Consider the following 16,413-nt stretch of genomic DNA (forward strand, 5'->3'; position numbering starts at 1 on the left):
CTGTGGCAGTGGTCTTATTCTTGACCAGTGGGATTACTAACTTCCCAGGTGATTCTAGGCTGTGTCAAGCTGACAGTCAAAACTAATGCAGACATCCCTGGTAAGATATTTGATATGAAGGGATTATCATCGAACTTGAGGGGTGATCATGACTTTGTGTGTATGAAAGAATCTTTATCTTTTAAAGATATGACATATTGACAGCTTTTTTGAAAGAAATTATATAATATATGGTATTAACTTCCAAGTATTAATAATTAGAGGAGCTCGGAGTTTAGATGACACACAATTTGAATTGCTGAAGTTGAATGACATGCATTTGGAAGGCCCTTTATGAACTAGTCTTTCAGCTCTGACAGATATTTAAATGTTTTCTGTGAGAAACAGTGAACACAAGAGAGCTGGGGTGTAGCTCAGACGGCTGAGTCCCTGTTTAGTGTTCATGAAGCCATGGGTTCAGTTCCAGCATCACATGAAACAGGGGTGGTAGCTTAGCCTGTAATCCCAGCACTGGGGAGGTAGGGGCTGGAGGATCAGAAAATCTCCTACATGGTAAATTCTAGGCCAGCCTGGGCTGCTTGAGACCCTGTCTCAACAAAACACACGCAGACACACACCAGAAAATGGGGGAAACAACCGAAAACCACCTCTCCTTTGAGGACTCAGTGGGCACATTTTACAGGGACCCTAGGTGGGTACAGGAAGAGAACTGTCACCCAACCAGCTGGAAAAGCCGTTCTGGAAACTTCATTGGTCTCGAGGCCGGCAGGTGGCTGCTGCAGAGGAAGCCTCTGAGCCCAGAAAGATCTCTTGACTTGTTCTCTTCCTCTCATTACCCAGCAGCACTCCTAACCTGGCCACTTGGGAAGCTGGACTTCATGGGCTGGGCTATTCCAAGGCTTCACCTGTACCTCCGCCTTTAGAAATGCAGTGTGCCTGGGGAATGTCTGCGGAAGTCCTTAAGAGGACAGTGAATGAGGCACTTTGTTCACTTCTTAATGCTATTTCATTCTTACTGTTGTGTGTAGTGTTGGACTCAAACCCAGGACCTCCTACGTGCTAGGCAAGTGCTCTATCAGTAAGCCACACCCAGCCTCCTCGTGCTTGAGACTGAAGGCGTGTTTTGATTCGGGTAGGGGCTGAACTAGCCTGCTGTCTCGCCCTTCTAAGACCCCTGGAAACCTTGTCCCCAACCTCAGTTCCCTGAGGGGCAAGTTATCCCCTTAGAGGACTGCGTTCTTGCTTGGCAGTGGGGACTCAATGTCGCTGCTGAGGGCGGAGCCCAGGTGGGGCTGGGGTGGAGCAGGGCTGGCCGGTGTGGCAGGTTTGAGCTCACCCACTGCAGGATATGTTGATACAACAGAGCGGCCTCTGGGGAGAGAGCTGAGACCGTGTGTGGAGGGGGAGAGGCTAGGCAGCCTCCCTGCCACCGGGCTCGCTCGGGGGCCACTTGAAAGCCACAATTGATTGTGGCCGGCCGTTGCTGCTGCTGCCTCTGCTGCTGCTGGGCACCCCTGCTCCAGGATTTGGGGAGTGGGTCCCCCCCACCCAGAACCAGCTTCAAGGAAACTCAGGTGAGAAAGGTCTTTTGCCTTTTGGTCTACATGAAGCTGATGTCTTACGGTTTTGTGAACACGTGGTCTCGTTTATCAGACAGCATAATAAAAAACAAAACAACAGCAAAAGCTTTCTGATTCATTTCAGTGATCAAAAAGTGCAGCTCCAGTTGGTGGACTTCTGGGGCGGAGGGTAAGGACAAGAAATAAGTGAGGGCATCGTTTGTGCCAGTTACTTTGTGATTAATATTGGGCTCACTCTATGCTACACTGATGGGATGCTCCCAGCCTCAGGACTTTGCTGGCCAGTGGAGATCCAGGGCACCTGCCAAGCAGGGCAGTCAGGAAGAATGGGGGGATGAAGGGTTATGTGGGGTGTGGGATGGGGTGGAGGGGGAGCATTCGCAAAGGTCCCGAGGCAAGTCAGGATCAGGGAGAAAATAAGTACAGATGTCTGGAGAGGGAGGAGAGTGAAACAGGAATCTGAGCAGACGGACGCCACATCTGGGGCCTCTAACTCAGCCTGCTCACGGGGCTTTAGACTCGACCCTGCTGGGACACTGGCCCCGGGGTCTGGCGGGTTGTGGACCTGTGTTAGGAAGTGGAACCTGTGTGAGAGGGCTGCTGGTTTTCTAGGGTGACTGGGAGGAAGACAAGAGAAGCAATGGGGTGCTCTGGGGCCCCCGTGGGAAACCAGCCTGCCGTGGCCAGGCCGCCACCTACCTGCTCCCACATCAACTTCAGGCAGCCGCTGGAAAGTGTCTTGGCCTTCCTTCCTAACCCAGGAAAGTCCCCCCCCCCCTCGCCCTCTGCTCCAACAGGGACACTAATGGAAATCAGTGCCTTGGGCACTGTGGCTATTCTGTTTTCATGAGTGTGTGGTGTGTGTATGTGGGGTATGGACCCTAAAGGTTCAGGAGAAGAGTTCTAGGGAAGGGTTTGGGAGAGGGCGTTGGGAAAGGGGTACATAATTACAAAACAGCTGGTGATGGTCTAGGGACACAGAAGATTGTGTGTGAGGAGGTCATGCTTAGATTCTCCAGACCCAAAGGCATCAGCCTGGGAGGCCTGGACGTGGAGTCCAGGAGGAAGAGAGTTGGGGGAGGGTGTCTCTCATGAATGGAACCATGGGGACGGTCAAGGCTTGAGAAGCCATGAGGTAGACCCCCCAGTCTCTGCAGTTGAGTTCAGAGCTGTTCAGAGGAGTCAGGGAGGGATCTGGGACCCCAGGCCCTGGGGGTCACGTGGAAACAAGAAAAGGGGATGGCTGTTTGCCAGCCAGGGAGAAAGGGAGGCTGAGGACCTTAGGGCTGGAGTCCTGGACCTACAAACCTTAGAAGCTGCCTGCTTGGGCCATGGGGTAAGATGAGGTAGGCAATGAGGCAGAAATGTGACGGGAGTGTGTGTGTGTGTGTGTGTGTGTGTGTGTGTGTGTGTGTGTGTGTGTGTGTGTGTGTGGTGTGTGTGTATGTGTGTGTGTCTAGGGGACCCTCCTAGGTCTGAACCTGATGTGTTATCTAGTGAAAACTTTGGGGCTCATTGAACTCCTTTGCAAGTTTGTTCTCTCTCTCTGCATATAGTGTATGTGTGTGTGCACGCGCGCACATGCATGCGCGCGTTTTGTTGGTGATGGCTTTTGTTTTTCAAGACAAGGTTTCTCTGTGTAGCCCTGGTTCTATAGACTCAGAGATCCCCCTGCCTCTCCCTAGTGCTAGGATTAAAGGCGCTCGCTAAGCACCCGGCTCTCTCCCTCTGCTTTCTGGTTTCTGGGATTGAAGTGAGTTAAATCAGACCAGATGGCACGTGCCTTTCTCCACCGAGCAACCCAGGCCCATGATAAATGTTTGGAGGCAGGGGGATGTTGAGTCACAAGCATCACATGCCACACTTTGGAATGCATTGGCATCAAATTGGTCTTCCCAGGTTTCAATTTGGGTTTTTTTTTAATCAATTTGGGTTTGTTAATGTTGGTTTATTTATTTGTCTTTGCCTCTTTCTCTCTGTGTCTGTGTATGTGTGTGTGGTGTACTGGGCATTGGGGATTGAACTAGACAGGGTCATTGAACATACATGCTATGTCAGTACTCTATGACTGAGCTATAGCCCAGTCCTGATTTTTTTATCCTAACTTAAATCATGTTAAGATTTTCATGTATTTATTACCTTCAATCTCTCTCTTTTTTTCCCCTTCAGACTAAGGCTGGGCCAACATGGCATCTGTGTTTCGAAGCGAGGAGATGTGTTTATCCCAAGTGTTTCTCCAGGTGGAGGCTGCGTATTGCTGTGTAGCTGAGCTGGGAGAGCTTGGCTTGGTTCAGTTCAAAGATGTAGGTGCTGCATTCTTTGGAGATAAGAGGAAGGTGGGGGCGGCAATAGATAGCCCTTGCACAATGCTTCTGGGTAATCAACAAAACACATTCTTCTAGAAGAGGAGTTCAGAGCTAGGGTAGTGTAATTCCGTGGCCCTGACCTTCCGGCTACGATTTCTCCTGGCCCTCAGCCGATCACTGTCGGTCATGTTATTCCTCCCGTGTCTTCTCCAGGAATGTTTGGAAGCTGCAGTTCAGTGGCTGGGTGTTTCAGTTCTTGTATAGAATCCTCACGTGCTGGCAGTGAAGACAGAATTGCCAATTTTCAAAACGAATACAGAATCTATTTTCCCTGACTAGTCAGACTAGAGGCAATGCTGCTTTTACCGAGTCCAATTTAGAAAATCAGTCCTTCTTTATTTCCTCACCAAGGTCAAAGTCAAACCTCTGCTCCCCAGTAGGAAGCCCAGATCTTGTCCTTTGTGTTGCTAGTTAGCGTGGCACCCGACCAGAGAGACCAGTCCTCACTAACATTTTTTTTAAAGATTTTATTTTTATCACAAGTAGGCGTGTGTGTGTGTGTGTGTGTGTGTGTGTGTGTGTGTGTGTGTGGTGTGTGTGTGCTGGTGCTCCTGAGGCCAGAGGCATCGGATCCTCTGGAGCTGGATTTTCTACATGGCTGTGAGCTGCCTGACTTGGGTGCTGGAAACCTAACTGGAAGACCAGCGAGTGCTCTTAATCACTGAGTCCTCTCTATACCGACCATTTATTTGGCTAAGCTGAGAGTTACCCACAGCAAAGGTTGGATTCTTGTTGATGGCCAGGAAGCACTCTTTAGACTCATACAGTGTTCAAGGTTCCCTCATATTCCCACCCCACTGAGGAGTGTAGGAATGGAAGGCGCAGCTTGCACGCAACTCATGTCTCTTGCACAGCCATTTTTATTCCTAACCCATTCCGAGCAACAATCACCAGCATCAGGAAGGTAATGCGGTGATGTAGCTGCAGCCCCCTAATGCAAGCCTGTGGCTCCCCTCTCCTGCAGCTAAATGCAAATGTGAACAGCTTCCAGAGGAAGTTTGTGAATGAAGTCCGAAGGTGCGAGTCCCTGGAGCGAATCCTCCGTAAGCCCCTTTCCCCTTATTGCCCAAAGGTGAACCAAAAGAGGTAACTAGTTTGTAGAACTTCATTAGCACGCTTGCTTGGCACAGTTCTCGGCCATGTGTAATGCTTTCTAAGGTGACCCCAAGACAAAGGGTACCGGAGGTTGCGGGGGGGGGGGGGGGAGCCAGAGCAGCCCAGATAGCTCAGCTGGCTGGAGGCTCCTGTACTGCTGGACCCCCGCTTCCGTGTTCTGGGAAGTCACCGTCACCTGTGCTCTCCTTCAGGTTTTCTGGAAGATGAAATGCAAAACGAGATTATAGTCCAGATGCCGGAGAAGAACCCGGAGACTCCTCTCCCCCGAGAAATGATCACCCTGGAGGTAAGAGCTTCGCTTTACCGTCTCCCCAGCGGAGGATGCTCAAGCGGCTTCCACAGCCTTTACATGTGAACAAGAAGGTGATAGTCCCTTTCTGGGTTACTTCGTGCCTGCATCGGCCAGTTTTATGCCAACTTGACGTGAGCTGGAGCCATCTGAGAAAAGGGAGCCTCAGCTGAGAAGATGCCTCTGTAAGATGGGGCTGTAAGCAAGCCTATAGAGCATCTTCTTGATTAGTGATTGACAGGGGAGGGCCCAGCCCATAGTGGGTGGGGCCATCTCTGGGCCGGTGGTCCTGGGTTCTATAAGACAGCCGGCTGAGCAAGCCGTGAGGACTAAGCCAATAAGAAAGCAGCACTCTTCCATGGCCTCTGCATCAGCTCCTGCTTTCAGCTTCCTGCCCTGTTTGAGTTCGGCCTTGACTCGTCAGTGAGGGACTTGATGTGGGACTGTAAGCTCAAAGAAACCCTTCCCTTCCTGGGTTGCTTTTGGTCCTGGAGTTTCATCATCACAGCCAAGAGACCGTAAGATGCTGCCCTAGGAAAACCCCAGGGTATGACTTTAGGGCCTCTTATGCCCATTGGGGGAGGGAGACTGTTTTCCTTTCTCAACACTGCTCTGAGCAAGCTCACCCCACTTTGAGGAGAAATTTCTCTTGTGCACAGGAGTTCCTCACAGGCAGTGAAGCCTTATCTGTGTGGTGCCATCGGACGGATTGAATGGGCCAGTGTGGGTGGGATGGGATGTTTTCCAGTTATGGGCCCGGCATGAAGGAAGAGTTTGTGAGCTGGCTCTTTTCAGTTTTTTTTTTTTAAGTTCATCCAGCTGGGCTCAATGTGAGCTGATTGGTTTAATTGACTGTTCTGTAAAATCTTCAGCTGTGCTGAGACAGGCACATTCCAAGGCTCACGGCTCCAAACAAAATATTCGGTTTTATCTGACGTTATACACTTGTTTTCAGGGGGTCCAGGGGAGGGCAACATTCGTATGGACAGCCTTTCTTTTTTAAAATAAGGTGTATTTATATGTATGAGTGTTGCCTGCACGTGTGTATGTGCACCATGTGTGTGCTTGGTGCCCACGGAGGACAAAGATGGCTTTGGTTCTTCGCTTGGAATTGGAGTTACAGATGGTTGTGAGCCACCATGTCGGTGCTGGGAACTGAACCCAGGTCCTCTGTAAGGGCAGCCAGTGCTGTTAACCACTGAGCCATTTCTCCAGCCCCCTGGATATCCTTCCTGACGGTTTACTTTTAAATCTCTCTTTGGTAAATCTCTCTCTTGCATAGGTTTACAGATATTTAGGATGGCAGTCTTTTTATTTGTGCATGCTTTGTAGTTTTTTGGGACTGGGGTCTCATAGGCTGACCTCCAACTTGGCCACACAGCTGAAGATGACCTGGAGTTGCAGAGTCTCCTGCCTTCAAGTCCCCAGCAAGGGTTGCAGAGAAACCACACTTTGGAGACAGGGGATCCTAGGCTATTTTCACTAGTCACGGTTCCTGACTCTGATCTTAAGTTTACCACTCATCACATGGTTGGAGGCTGGGGAGATGTCTCAGTTGGTAGGGTGTTTGCTTCGAAAACACCGGGACCTGAGTAGATTCCTCATAATCCACACTAAAAAAAAAAAAAAAAAAAAGCTTGACCATTGAGCCATCTCATCAGGCCTCCATCCCTTGTTCTAACCTTTAAGAGTCAACATTGTTTCTGAAGTGAATCCTTTTCCATAGTTGCAGTGCTTTTCTTAAATATAAAGTGCTTTCTCCATTGAGTTAAAATTTTGGTTGCATATACTTCTGTACCATGTGAGAGTCTGGTGCCTATGGAGGTCAGAAGAGAGGGCATCAGGCCTCCTGGGAAGGAGTCAGAGATGGTTGTGAGTTAGAGATGGATGTGGGTGCTTGGGATTGAACTCTGGTCCCCTGCAAGAACAGTAAATGCACTTAACCACTGAGCCATGTCTCTAGCTCTCTCTCTCTCTCTCTCTCTCTCTCTCTCTCTCTCTCTCTCTCTCTCTCTCTCTCTCTCTCTCTCTCTCTCTCTCTCTCTCTCTCTCCCTCCCTCCCTTCCTGACTTCCTTCCTTTCTTCCTCTGCCTTCTGAGTGCTGGGGTTAAAGATACGCACTGGCACAAGCTTTGTTCTTTTGTGCTCATTTGGGAGAATAAATTTGTTTTGTTTTTGTTACTGGTTTTTTTGACTTGGTTCTCTCTTCTTGCTGTTTTTTCCTCACCTTTCTCTGTAGCCTCTTATCTCTTACTCCAATTTGGCTCTTCAGATCCATATAGATCTTTGGGGGTTGTGGGGGAGGAGAGAATACTTTGTTTTGTGTTTTAACCATCATTACAGTTTGTTTGGGCAGAATGAATTCCCAATTACTTTATCTTACCGGGCATTGGTGGGAACGCCTTTAATCCCAGCACTTGGGAGGCGGAGGCAGGCGGATCTCTGTGAGTTTGAGGCCAGCCTGGTCTACAGAACGAGTGACAGTATAGGCTCCAAAGCAATACAGAGAAACCTTGTCTCTGAAAAATATTTTTACTTTGGGGGTTTAAAAGGGGACAAGACACCATGACTTCCTCATGAACTGTCTTCCATCCCTCAGAGTGCTTTTGAATTGTCCCCGGCAGATGATGACCCTCTGGACAGTGTTCGCCTGGCTTTCCCTCCAAGAATACTTAATTTACAGCTGACTGCAGTGCTCGGCATCTGCTGTATTTTGACACGGGGACTGCCTCTTTGGTGTCTAGTTATTTATTATGGTTAAAGTGTAGCACAAGGGTCACAGGCCTTTTAACCCGGCTTATATTTTCCTCCCTCGCACAGAACACGCTAGAGAAATTGGAAGGAGAGCTACAGGAAGCCAACCAGAACCAGCAGGCGTTGAAGAAGAGCTTTCTGGAGCTGACAGAACTCAAATACCTCCTAAAGAAAACCCAGGACTTTTTTGAGGTGTTTTCTTGGGGATGGGCTAATGAAGGGTCCTTTTCCCAGCACCCCAAGAGTCTATCTTGAAAACTGGCTGCTCTGGATTGTGGGTGAAATACTATGCTTCTTGGCCCACGACCAGGCTATCAGTGAGGCGGGGAGTACTCCAGCAGCGATTCTCATTCAAGTGAATGCAAACAGATAAATAAATAAGTAAATAAATAAATAGATGAGGGCGCTCAGGCCAGGCATGGTGGCACAGGCCTATAACACCAGCCCTTGAGACACAGAGGCAGCTGTGCCAGTCAGGGCGACGTAGTGAGAGAACTATATGTCTCAACAAGAAAACTAAAGTTGGCCCAAGAGAAAGGGGATCAGCACAAGGGGGAGGGGGTTTGATCAGACTTGGGTTGGGGTGAGAAGGCTTGAGGGTTTTTGCCCTGATTTGGTGGTGGGGGCTCTTTGCCTGTTCACCTCTGATGATGATTGTGGGCACCAAAGCTTCCTGAGAAACAGAGCAAAGCATGAGGTCCGGGCCCTTCTAAGGTCCCTGTGTTTAAAGACAGGGCTGGTGCTTTGTCTTTCAGACAGAAACCAATTTAGCTGATGATTTCTTTGTGGAAGACACTTCGGGTCTCCTGGAGTTAAGAGCCATACCTGCGTTCATGACTGGAAAGTTGGGGTTAGTATAACTCCATGTCCTAAGAGTTGTGTGTGGCTGGCTGCCTGGTTCGTGGCTTGATGCCTGGTGTCTGATAAATCTCCCTGAACTGAAGGATGAATCGGTGAGTGAGGAACTCCTGGGTGTGGAACTGTTGCTTTCACACAGGGACAGATCCAGGGGTACTCTACAAGGCTGCTGAAGTGAGCCAGGGAGTGACCGTTGTTCATGATTAAATTCATGGCTTCAGCTTGGAGAGTGCCTGTGTACAGGACTCCCATGTGGGGCAGATATGGGCCCAGTATTTGTGACTTCCTTAGCTTTGGGACAAAGCTAGGAGAAAGGTACTTTTTTCCTCCTTTATGTTTGGTAAAGGATATTTGGAGTTTTCAAATGTCATTAGAAAAGACAGAGTCAAGCAGACCGTGGTAGAAATGACATGTGATACTCATGACAACATGTGGTGATCCAAAATAGGATTGCATTTAGTATTTAAATGAGGTTGGTGAAATTTAAAACATTTGTGAACATTGTGGCTGCAAGTCCCTAATTTTTTATTCAATGGATTTTTATTAGCCTATTGAAATTTAAAATGGAATTGGGTATGGTGGTGCACACCTTTAATCCCAGCACTCTGGAGGCAGAGGCAGGCAGATCTCTGTGAGTTCCAGGCCAGCCTGGTCTACAGAGCGAGTTCCAGGTGTTATGATAAAGCTTGAGGGGAAACTTGGTGGACTCCTGGGCAGGCGAGGTTGGCTGAGGCAGGAGACAAACACACCAGGCAGACAGACAGACAGACAGACAAAGAGTTTAAGTGAGAAGTTTTACTAGAGAGGGAGGGAGGGGAAGGAAAGAGAAATGAGGTAAAGAGACAGACAGACGAGAAGAGGGAGACAGGAAAAGTCCTGCCTACCCCAAGGGAACCACGGGAAAGAGAGCGTTTAAGTGGGTGAAGGTCTTTCTTTTAAAGGAGTCCTTTGCACCTGGGCTGACCAGGGTACTGCCTGAGGGCATTCTGCCAGGTGACAGGGGCAGGCCAGCATAATGCCTGAATCCTTACAGTAGGTCAGGACTACATAGAGAAACCCTTTCTTCAAAACCAAACAAAAAACAAACTTGGAATGGAAAGAAGATGGTATTTATGTAAATATTTCACGCAATAGCAATGAATGATCAATGTCATCTAAAGTAATAAGCCATTGCAAAGTTGCATTTTGAGGACCGTGTTAGATGTTTAAGCCAGCAGCCATTTAAGTACCAGGAAGCTGTAAAAACAGATTCTTGGACATCAGTGTATGCTTCTTAATACATTGATTTTTAAAATAAAGGTGTGCAGAGACCATTGAACATGGACCGCCATTGGCTTCACCACCATAGGAATGGTCTTATTATATTATAGTATATATATTGTATGTATATAAATATACATGGTATTATATAGCATATAATGTTATATGTATAGATTTTTTTTTTCCGAGACAGGGTTTCTCTGTAGCTTTGGAGGCTGTCCTGGCACTCACTCTGTAGACCAGGCCGGCCTCGAACTAACAGAGATCCGCCTGCCTCTGCCTCCCGAGTGCTGGGATTAAAGGCGTGCGTCACCAACGCCCGGCTAGAATTGCAATGATTAAGGACACAGAATATTGAAGAAACAGACAAAGCAACAAAATGTGGGCAGGTTGGGGCTGGGCTGTGTGGTCTGTGAGCAGCTCCCATTACCCCTCCTGGAGGCCCCGTACCTCAGTGGTGTCTCTTCCTGCGGTCCAGGTTCACGGCTGGCGTGATTCACAGGGAGAGGATGACTTCCTTCGAGAGACTGCTGTGGAGAGTTTGCCGGGGAAACGTGTACTTGAAGTTCAGCGAGATGGACACACTCCTGGAGGATCCCGTGACGGTAGGCGGCTCAGACCTCCAGAAAGGGCTCTCGGAGCTTCCTGGGGTCCATAGTGCTAAAGACACCTCATTTGCAACCTGCTGTGTCCGTGTCCTCCCCTGCCCCCTCTCTCCTCTCTCTCCCTTTCTTTTCTCTTTATTTCACCCCCCCCTTTAAACTTAGTACATTTGAAGGGTCCATCTAAGGGTCAGCACTTCTCGACACTTGACAATTGGCTCATTCCTCAAGTACGTGTAGTACCCTGTTTCTAAAGACTTTCTGTACAAGTGCCACAAGAGGCGAAGCTATTTTGATCACAAACGTACCCAGAACCAGCTGGTGTCTGTTTCTCAAGTGTGTGTGCGCTGGTTGCAGAGTCACCTGGGTGGAGTCTAGGGGTCTGCAGTCTTACAGCCTTACAGCCTCCCAGATGATATTGGTAGGAGAGACAGACACCAGCTGCCCACAGGCTCTTCCCTGGAGGCTACGCATTTGTTCCAGTTAATTCCATAAGCTAATTGCTTCCCTCCACCCTTCTAATTAATGTTCAAACCCACTTACTCCTTCACCCCAGAAGCCAAAAGTCTGTAATCTTTCAGATTAGATGCTTACAAAACGTTAATCTTACATTTCATTTGATTAGAAAATAATTGGAATAAAATAGAGCATAAGTTAAAAAAATCAAAGAAACACATATTTATCTGGGGAAGAGATGCCGGGGTTTTCCCAGGGTGAGGCTCATCCATTGCATCTGGGTTTGCTGGACCCAGTGTGAGAAACTCGACCTCGTAATTTGGGATAGTGGGGGACGGCATTCGTCCTTTTTGCTGTGACTAATTCTTAAAATGTATAAAACACACTCTTCAGTAAGTACACCAGTATATTTTAACTGCCTTCTTGTATTGCTTTTTCTCTAACCATAGGCAGTTATAATTTTATATGGAAATGATTTTTCTTTTTGTTTAAATAATAAGAAAATTTCTACCCATAATCCTGTGCATCCTTTAGTATTGGGGGGGGTGAGACAGGGTTTCTCTGTGGCTTTGGAGGCTGTCCTGGAACTAGCTCTTGTAGACCAGGCTGGCCTCGAACTCCCAGAGATCCGTCTGCCTCTGCCTCCCGAGTGCTGGGATTAAAGGTGTGCACCACCACCGCCCAGCTCCTTTAGTTTTCTTATTTGTGTGTGGTTTTGTTTTATTTTTGTTTTTGATAAAATCTCATGTAGGCCAGACTGGCTTTGGATTGTCCATGTAGCAGAGAGAGGCAGGCCTAGAAGTCCTGGTCTTCTTGCCTGTTGTGCCCAAGTGCTGGGATCACAGACATGGGCCAACCATGCCTGTTTTCTATGGTTATTTCAAATTGTGACATTGAATTGTCACAATCACGTTTTGACATGAGGTCATCTTGGTGGGAGAGAGTATTTTATATAGGGAATGTCTGGAGAAAGATCTCAGATGTGTGCAGGGTCACCCAGTAGGAGCCAGAAGTCAGAATGCATCCCTGATTCTAGCGGATCTAGAGTCTAGATGACCTCATAGATCCTGAAAAAGACCAGACGTCTTCCGTGGTGGAGGGTATTTCGAAATTGTGTAGAGCAGGTGTTTCCAGAAATCTCGAAATATCACTAGCCAGGTCTTATGATCGTGTCTACCCATTTTTCTGCGAGGGATATCAATGATTCTCAGGCGGTATCTCTGGACATTTGTTTCCAATTACCCTACCTAGCAATTGCTTCTCTCTGCTGCTGGACCTTGTGGTGGTGGTGGTGGTGGTGGTGATGGTGGTTTTGACACAGTGTATCCCCAGTCTGGTTTTTAACTCAGTACCCTCTTCCTCATCCTCTTTGCTCTGGAATTGTACAAGTGAACTTTTACCTCTTAAAGGATTATGAACCTAAGGAAGGGTAGGCTTGTTGGCTTGAAGGATGTGTGACATGTTCATTGACACTTCCTGGGCCTGAGGTGTCACCTGACTCTGTGATCCTGTGCGCTATGTAACGAGTTCATTGGGTTATAACTTTCAACAGCATGTTTTACAGTTTTCCCTCACCCCTCAAATGAAAGCCAACAACAAAGTGACAGCACCTGCCTCTTCACAAATGGCTTGTTTGTGCATTGCTGGGGATTGAACTCGGGGCTGGGCGCTAGCTGGGTAAATGCTTAGGCACTGAGCTGCTCCTAGCCTGAAACATTGTTTGAGCAGAGGCTTTTGTTTTCTGTTTTGTTTCTTTGTTCCTTTGTTTTAAGACAGGGTCCCACTACTTAGTCCTGACTGGCGGGAACCTTACGACATTCACCTGCCTCTGTTCCTCGGAGTGCCTGGATTAAAGGCGTGTGCCACCACACCCATGAGTGGTTTTCACAAGGGCACCTAGTCAGTAGCTGTGAGTCAAAACCTAGTCACAGCTTTCCCTCTGAGTATCCAATGACTTGCTTGTGACGTGCAGATGTTTACAGCTGTTTTGGATGCCCAGTCTAGCTGTTCTGAACCCTGAAATATCCTAGCCTCTCTTGGAGGTGTTTCCTTAGCTGTGAGCGAGCTCTTCCCTGTGGGATCGAGAACAGAATCCAAAGCCCGGCTGTGGCCTCCACCACGTAGCAAGTTACTCTGAGGCCTTTTGTTTTTATAGCTTATGTTCTGCCAGGGTATAGCTCGGCGGGAAAGTGTTTACCCTGGGATTTCATCCCCAGCACTGGTAAAGGAAGGAAGGCAGGAAGGATGGAAGAAAGACAGGAAAATAACTTTTCCCTTGATATTGCAGAAAGAAGAAATGAAAAAGAATATATTCATCATATTTTATCAAGGGGAACAGCTCAGGCTGAAAATCAAGAAGATCTGTGATGGGTGAGGAAGACTGTCACACTCTGTCTTGGTAATCGGGTTGGAGAGCTGTGCCGTGCAGAATGACATGCCCTCTTTGAGGGTGACCAGGATTTTAGAGTAACTTTCTGAAGGCCTTTTAAGGTGATGCTGGGAAGGGAACTAACGAGTTACAGACGTGACACAAAGCAGAGACACAGCCTGTTTCAGGTTTTATCTTGGCCTACTCCCGTTGTTGACTGGGCAGACTTAGGCTGGGGCTGCAGTGTGGTGGGAGATCACTTACCTGACATGCTAGAGGCCCTGGGTTCGATTCCCTGAGAAAGTGATCACCATGGCTCAGCTATTTCTGTAGAACAATCTTAATTTTACGTGTGTGTGTGTGCGCGCGCGCGTGCACTGGCATGCATGTATGTGCTTTGTCCTGGGGATTGAGCCCAGGACCTTAACTCATGCTAGGAAAGCACTCTTCTACTGAAGTATACCCCAGGCTAGCCTTACTTCCCTCTGTAGAAGCTTTGAGCTAGTAATCGTCCTGCCTCATCCGCCTTCTAAATGCTGGGATTATAGGCGAGAGGCACTGTGCCCGGCTGTTCTGGGTCATTTTCTAATGACTGCACGGGAGGCCATCTTAGTAAAGGCTTGGCCATTGGAGCAGTATCTGTCAGTCGGTGATGACCTGGTAGGAAAGTGATTGTAGAAGCCTTTCTGTAGTGACTCGCGTGTCCTATCGATGTGTTAAACCCAGGTTTCGAGCCACCATCTACCCCTGCCCCGAGCCTGCGGCTGAGCGCAAAGAGATGCTGGCCAGCGTCAACGTGAGGCTGGAAGACTTAATCACCGTGAGTGAGGGCTTCGGGCCGAGAGCTGGTGGGGGCCTCTGCCCTTTCCTTGTGAGTCCTGGCCCCAGGGCCCTGCCTGGAATGTTTGCTCTGCAATTCTGGTTAGAACTGCCGCAGATTGCACAATTGGAAAGCAGCGTTCGGACAGCTGGGGCTGACGATTCTGCATGCCTGTCACACGCTCAGTTTAGAAGGGACCACAGCCCTAGCTCACCTTCAGGCAGCTGCCCTAATCTGATGAAAGGAGTCCTTCATGGCCGGACTTTGCCTGATGAGTCTGAACCCCACTAATCGGCCAACCGAGTGGAGCAACCAGTTTGTCCGTACAGAATTGTTGTGCCAAGTCCGGTTTTTCCTTGGGAGGGCTTGACGCGTCCCAGATACACTCCCTTGGAAAGGCCTGCCATCATCCCCAGTGACACCAAGTGTGTCTGGGATTAGAACACTCTTCTTGAATGGCAGCAGCATGGAAACTGGTTGTTGCGGTCGGCTGGGCCTTAGTCTCATGGTATATTCTGTACCAGTGCTGATCATTGTAACTCTCCATTCAACAGAACTGCTCAGCAGCCCACTCTACCCAGTGCTGTAGTTATGGACCACAGGTGACTGTTGAGCTCTTGAAACATGGCGAGTGATACCAAGGGACTGAATTTTGGTGGCTGTTTAAATTTTGTGCATGCATGCATACGTACACACACACACACACACACACACACACACACACACACACACACGAGTGTGTTAATGCGTGTGCACAGTTGCATACATTTGTGTGTACATGTGTGTAAAAGCCAGAGAACCATCAGTTTCAGATGTTATCTTCAGGGATGCCACCTACCTTCTTAGACACAGGGTCCCTGATTTTACCAGTGCTCACCACCTAGGTAGGTTGACTGGCCAGCAGGCCTCAGGGATCCGGTCTCTACGTCCTCAGACTTGGATTAATTACCAGCATATGCCCCAGGGCCTGGCACCTTTTACTCTCCAGACAGGCTTTCTCTGTGTAACAGCTCTAGCTATCCTGGAACTCAGTCTGCAGACCAGTCCGGCCTGGAACTCACTGAGATCTGCCTTCCAAGTACTGGGATTAAAGGTGTGCACCACCACCACCTGGCAAATGCTTGGCACTTTGAATTCTGGGGATTGAACTCATGTTGTCACGTTTGCAAGGCAAGTGCAAAGGCCATTGCCCAGACCATTATTTAATTTTTATTAAATTTAGATTCCTAAAGCTGCACACGGCTACTGGATAGGCTACTACAATTTAAATCTTTACTGTGTGGGTTTAGAAACTAGATTTTATGTATTCATTTTTGAGACTGGGTCTTGCCTCATAGCCCTATGTAGGTTGCTGTTTGTTCCATAATACAGGCTTATCTCGAACTCATGTCAACCCTGCTTCAGCCTCCTAAGTACTGGAGTTACAGGTATACACCTGGCATGTGTGTTTTAAAAGCCTTTGGCCAGCAGACACCTTTGCTGTTCCAGAATATCTATATTCGATTTATTTAATGGTCTTTCCTTCAGGTGATCCTTGAGCACAGGGGTGCATCCTGAGGAGATGTGTTCATGTGCAGTGAGACTTGGGTAGTTGTGCTCAGGGATCTAGGGAAGCTCTGACAGAACCTCTTTCCTCCTCTGTTCTGTCAGGGCCAAGGATGTATGTGAGGCTCCTCTAGTGTCTGGCAGCGATCTCGTAAGCAGGCATCTGAGGGGATGGGCTCAAGGGACTGACTGGCCAGCAGGGCTTCCCATGGAGTCCATCCTCAGAGTTTCTACATACTAGGATTCTAGGATTCAATGCCTGCCTGCTGTGAGCAGGACTTTTTTTAAAAATCGCTGTGTGTGTGGGTGTGGGTGTGGGTGTGTGTTAGCACATGTGTCGTGGCATGTGGAGAGTACACTGTGTTCTTGTTAGGGTGAGCTTTGTTGTAAGGCTAGTGA

General features: G+C 48.4%; 1 protein-coding gene and 1 pseudogene across 3 annotated transcripts in view; both read left to right on the top strand.

Annotated features, from left to right (window-relative positions):
- Window positions 1–1,319: 1,319 nt before the first annotated feature.
- Atp6v0a4 (ATPase H+ transporting V0 subunit a4) overlaps window positions 1,320–16,413 on the top strand; it is a 46,844-nt gene continuing 31,750 nt past the window's right edge. Inside the window, exons 1-9 of one of the 3 annotated variants that reach the window (XM_013122265.3) lie at window positions 1,320–1,574; window positions 3,750–3,883; window positions 4,911–4,989; window positions 5,254–5,348; window positions 8,172–8,297; window positions 8,861–8,955; window positions 10,702–10,828; window positions 13,569–13,651; window positions 14,376–14,469. In XM_013122265.3, coding sequence (XP_012977719.1) covers window positions 3,767–3,883; window positions 4,911–4,989; window positions 5,254–5,348; window positions 8,172–8,297; window positions 8,861–8,955; window positions 10,702–10,828; window positions 13,569–13,651; window positions 14,376–14,469 — 816 coding nt within the window. In that variant the 5' untranslated portion in view covers window positions 1,320–1,574; window positions 3,750–3,766. Of the gene's footprint in view, window positions 1,575–1,785; window positions 3,884–4,910; window positions 4,990–5,253; window positions 5,349–5,684; window positions 5,899–8,171; window positions 8,298–8,860; window positions 8,956–10,701; window positions 10,829–13,568; window positions 13,652–14,375; window positions 14,470–16,413 lie in introns of those variants that run through there. The other 2 variants (XM_021234269.2, XM_021234270.2) reach the window with 2 other exon arrangements.
- On the top strand, window positions 11,501–11,632 carry LOC121133069 (annotated as a pseudogene).

Source organism: Mesocricetus auratus, unplaced genomic scaffold, assembly GCF_017639785.1.
Source record: "Mesocricetus auratus isolate SY011 unplaced genomic scaffold, BCM_Maur_2.0 Super-Scaffold_100019, whole genome shotgun sequence".
Lineage (NCBI taxonomy): Eukaryota > Metazoa > Chordata > Mammalia > Rodentia > Cricetidae > Mesocricetus > Mesocricetus auratus.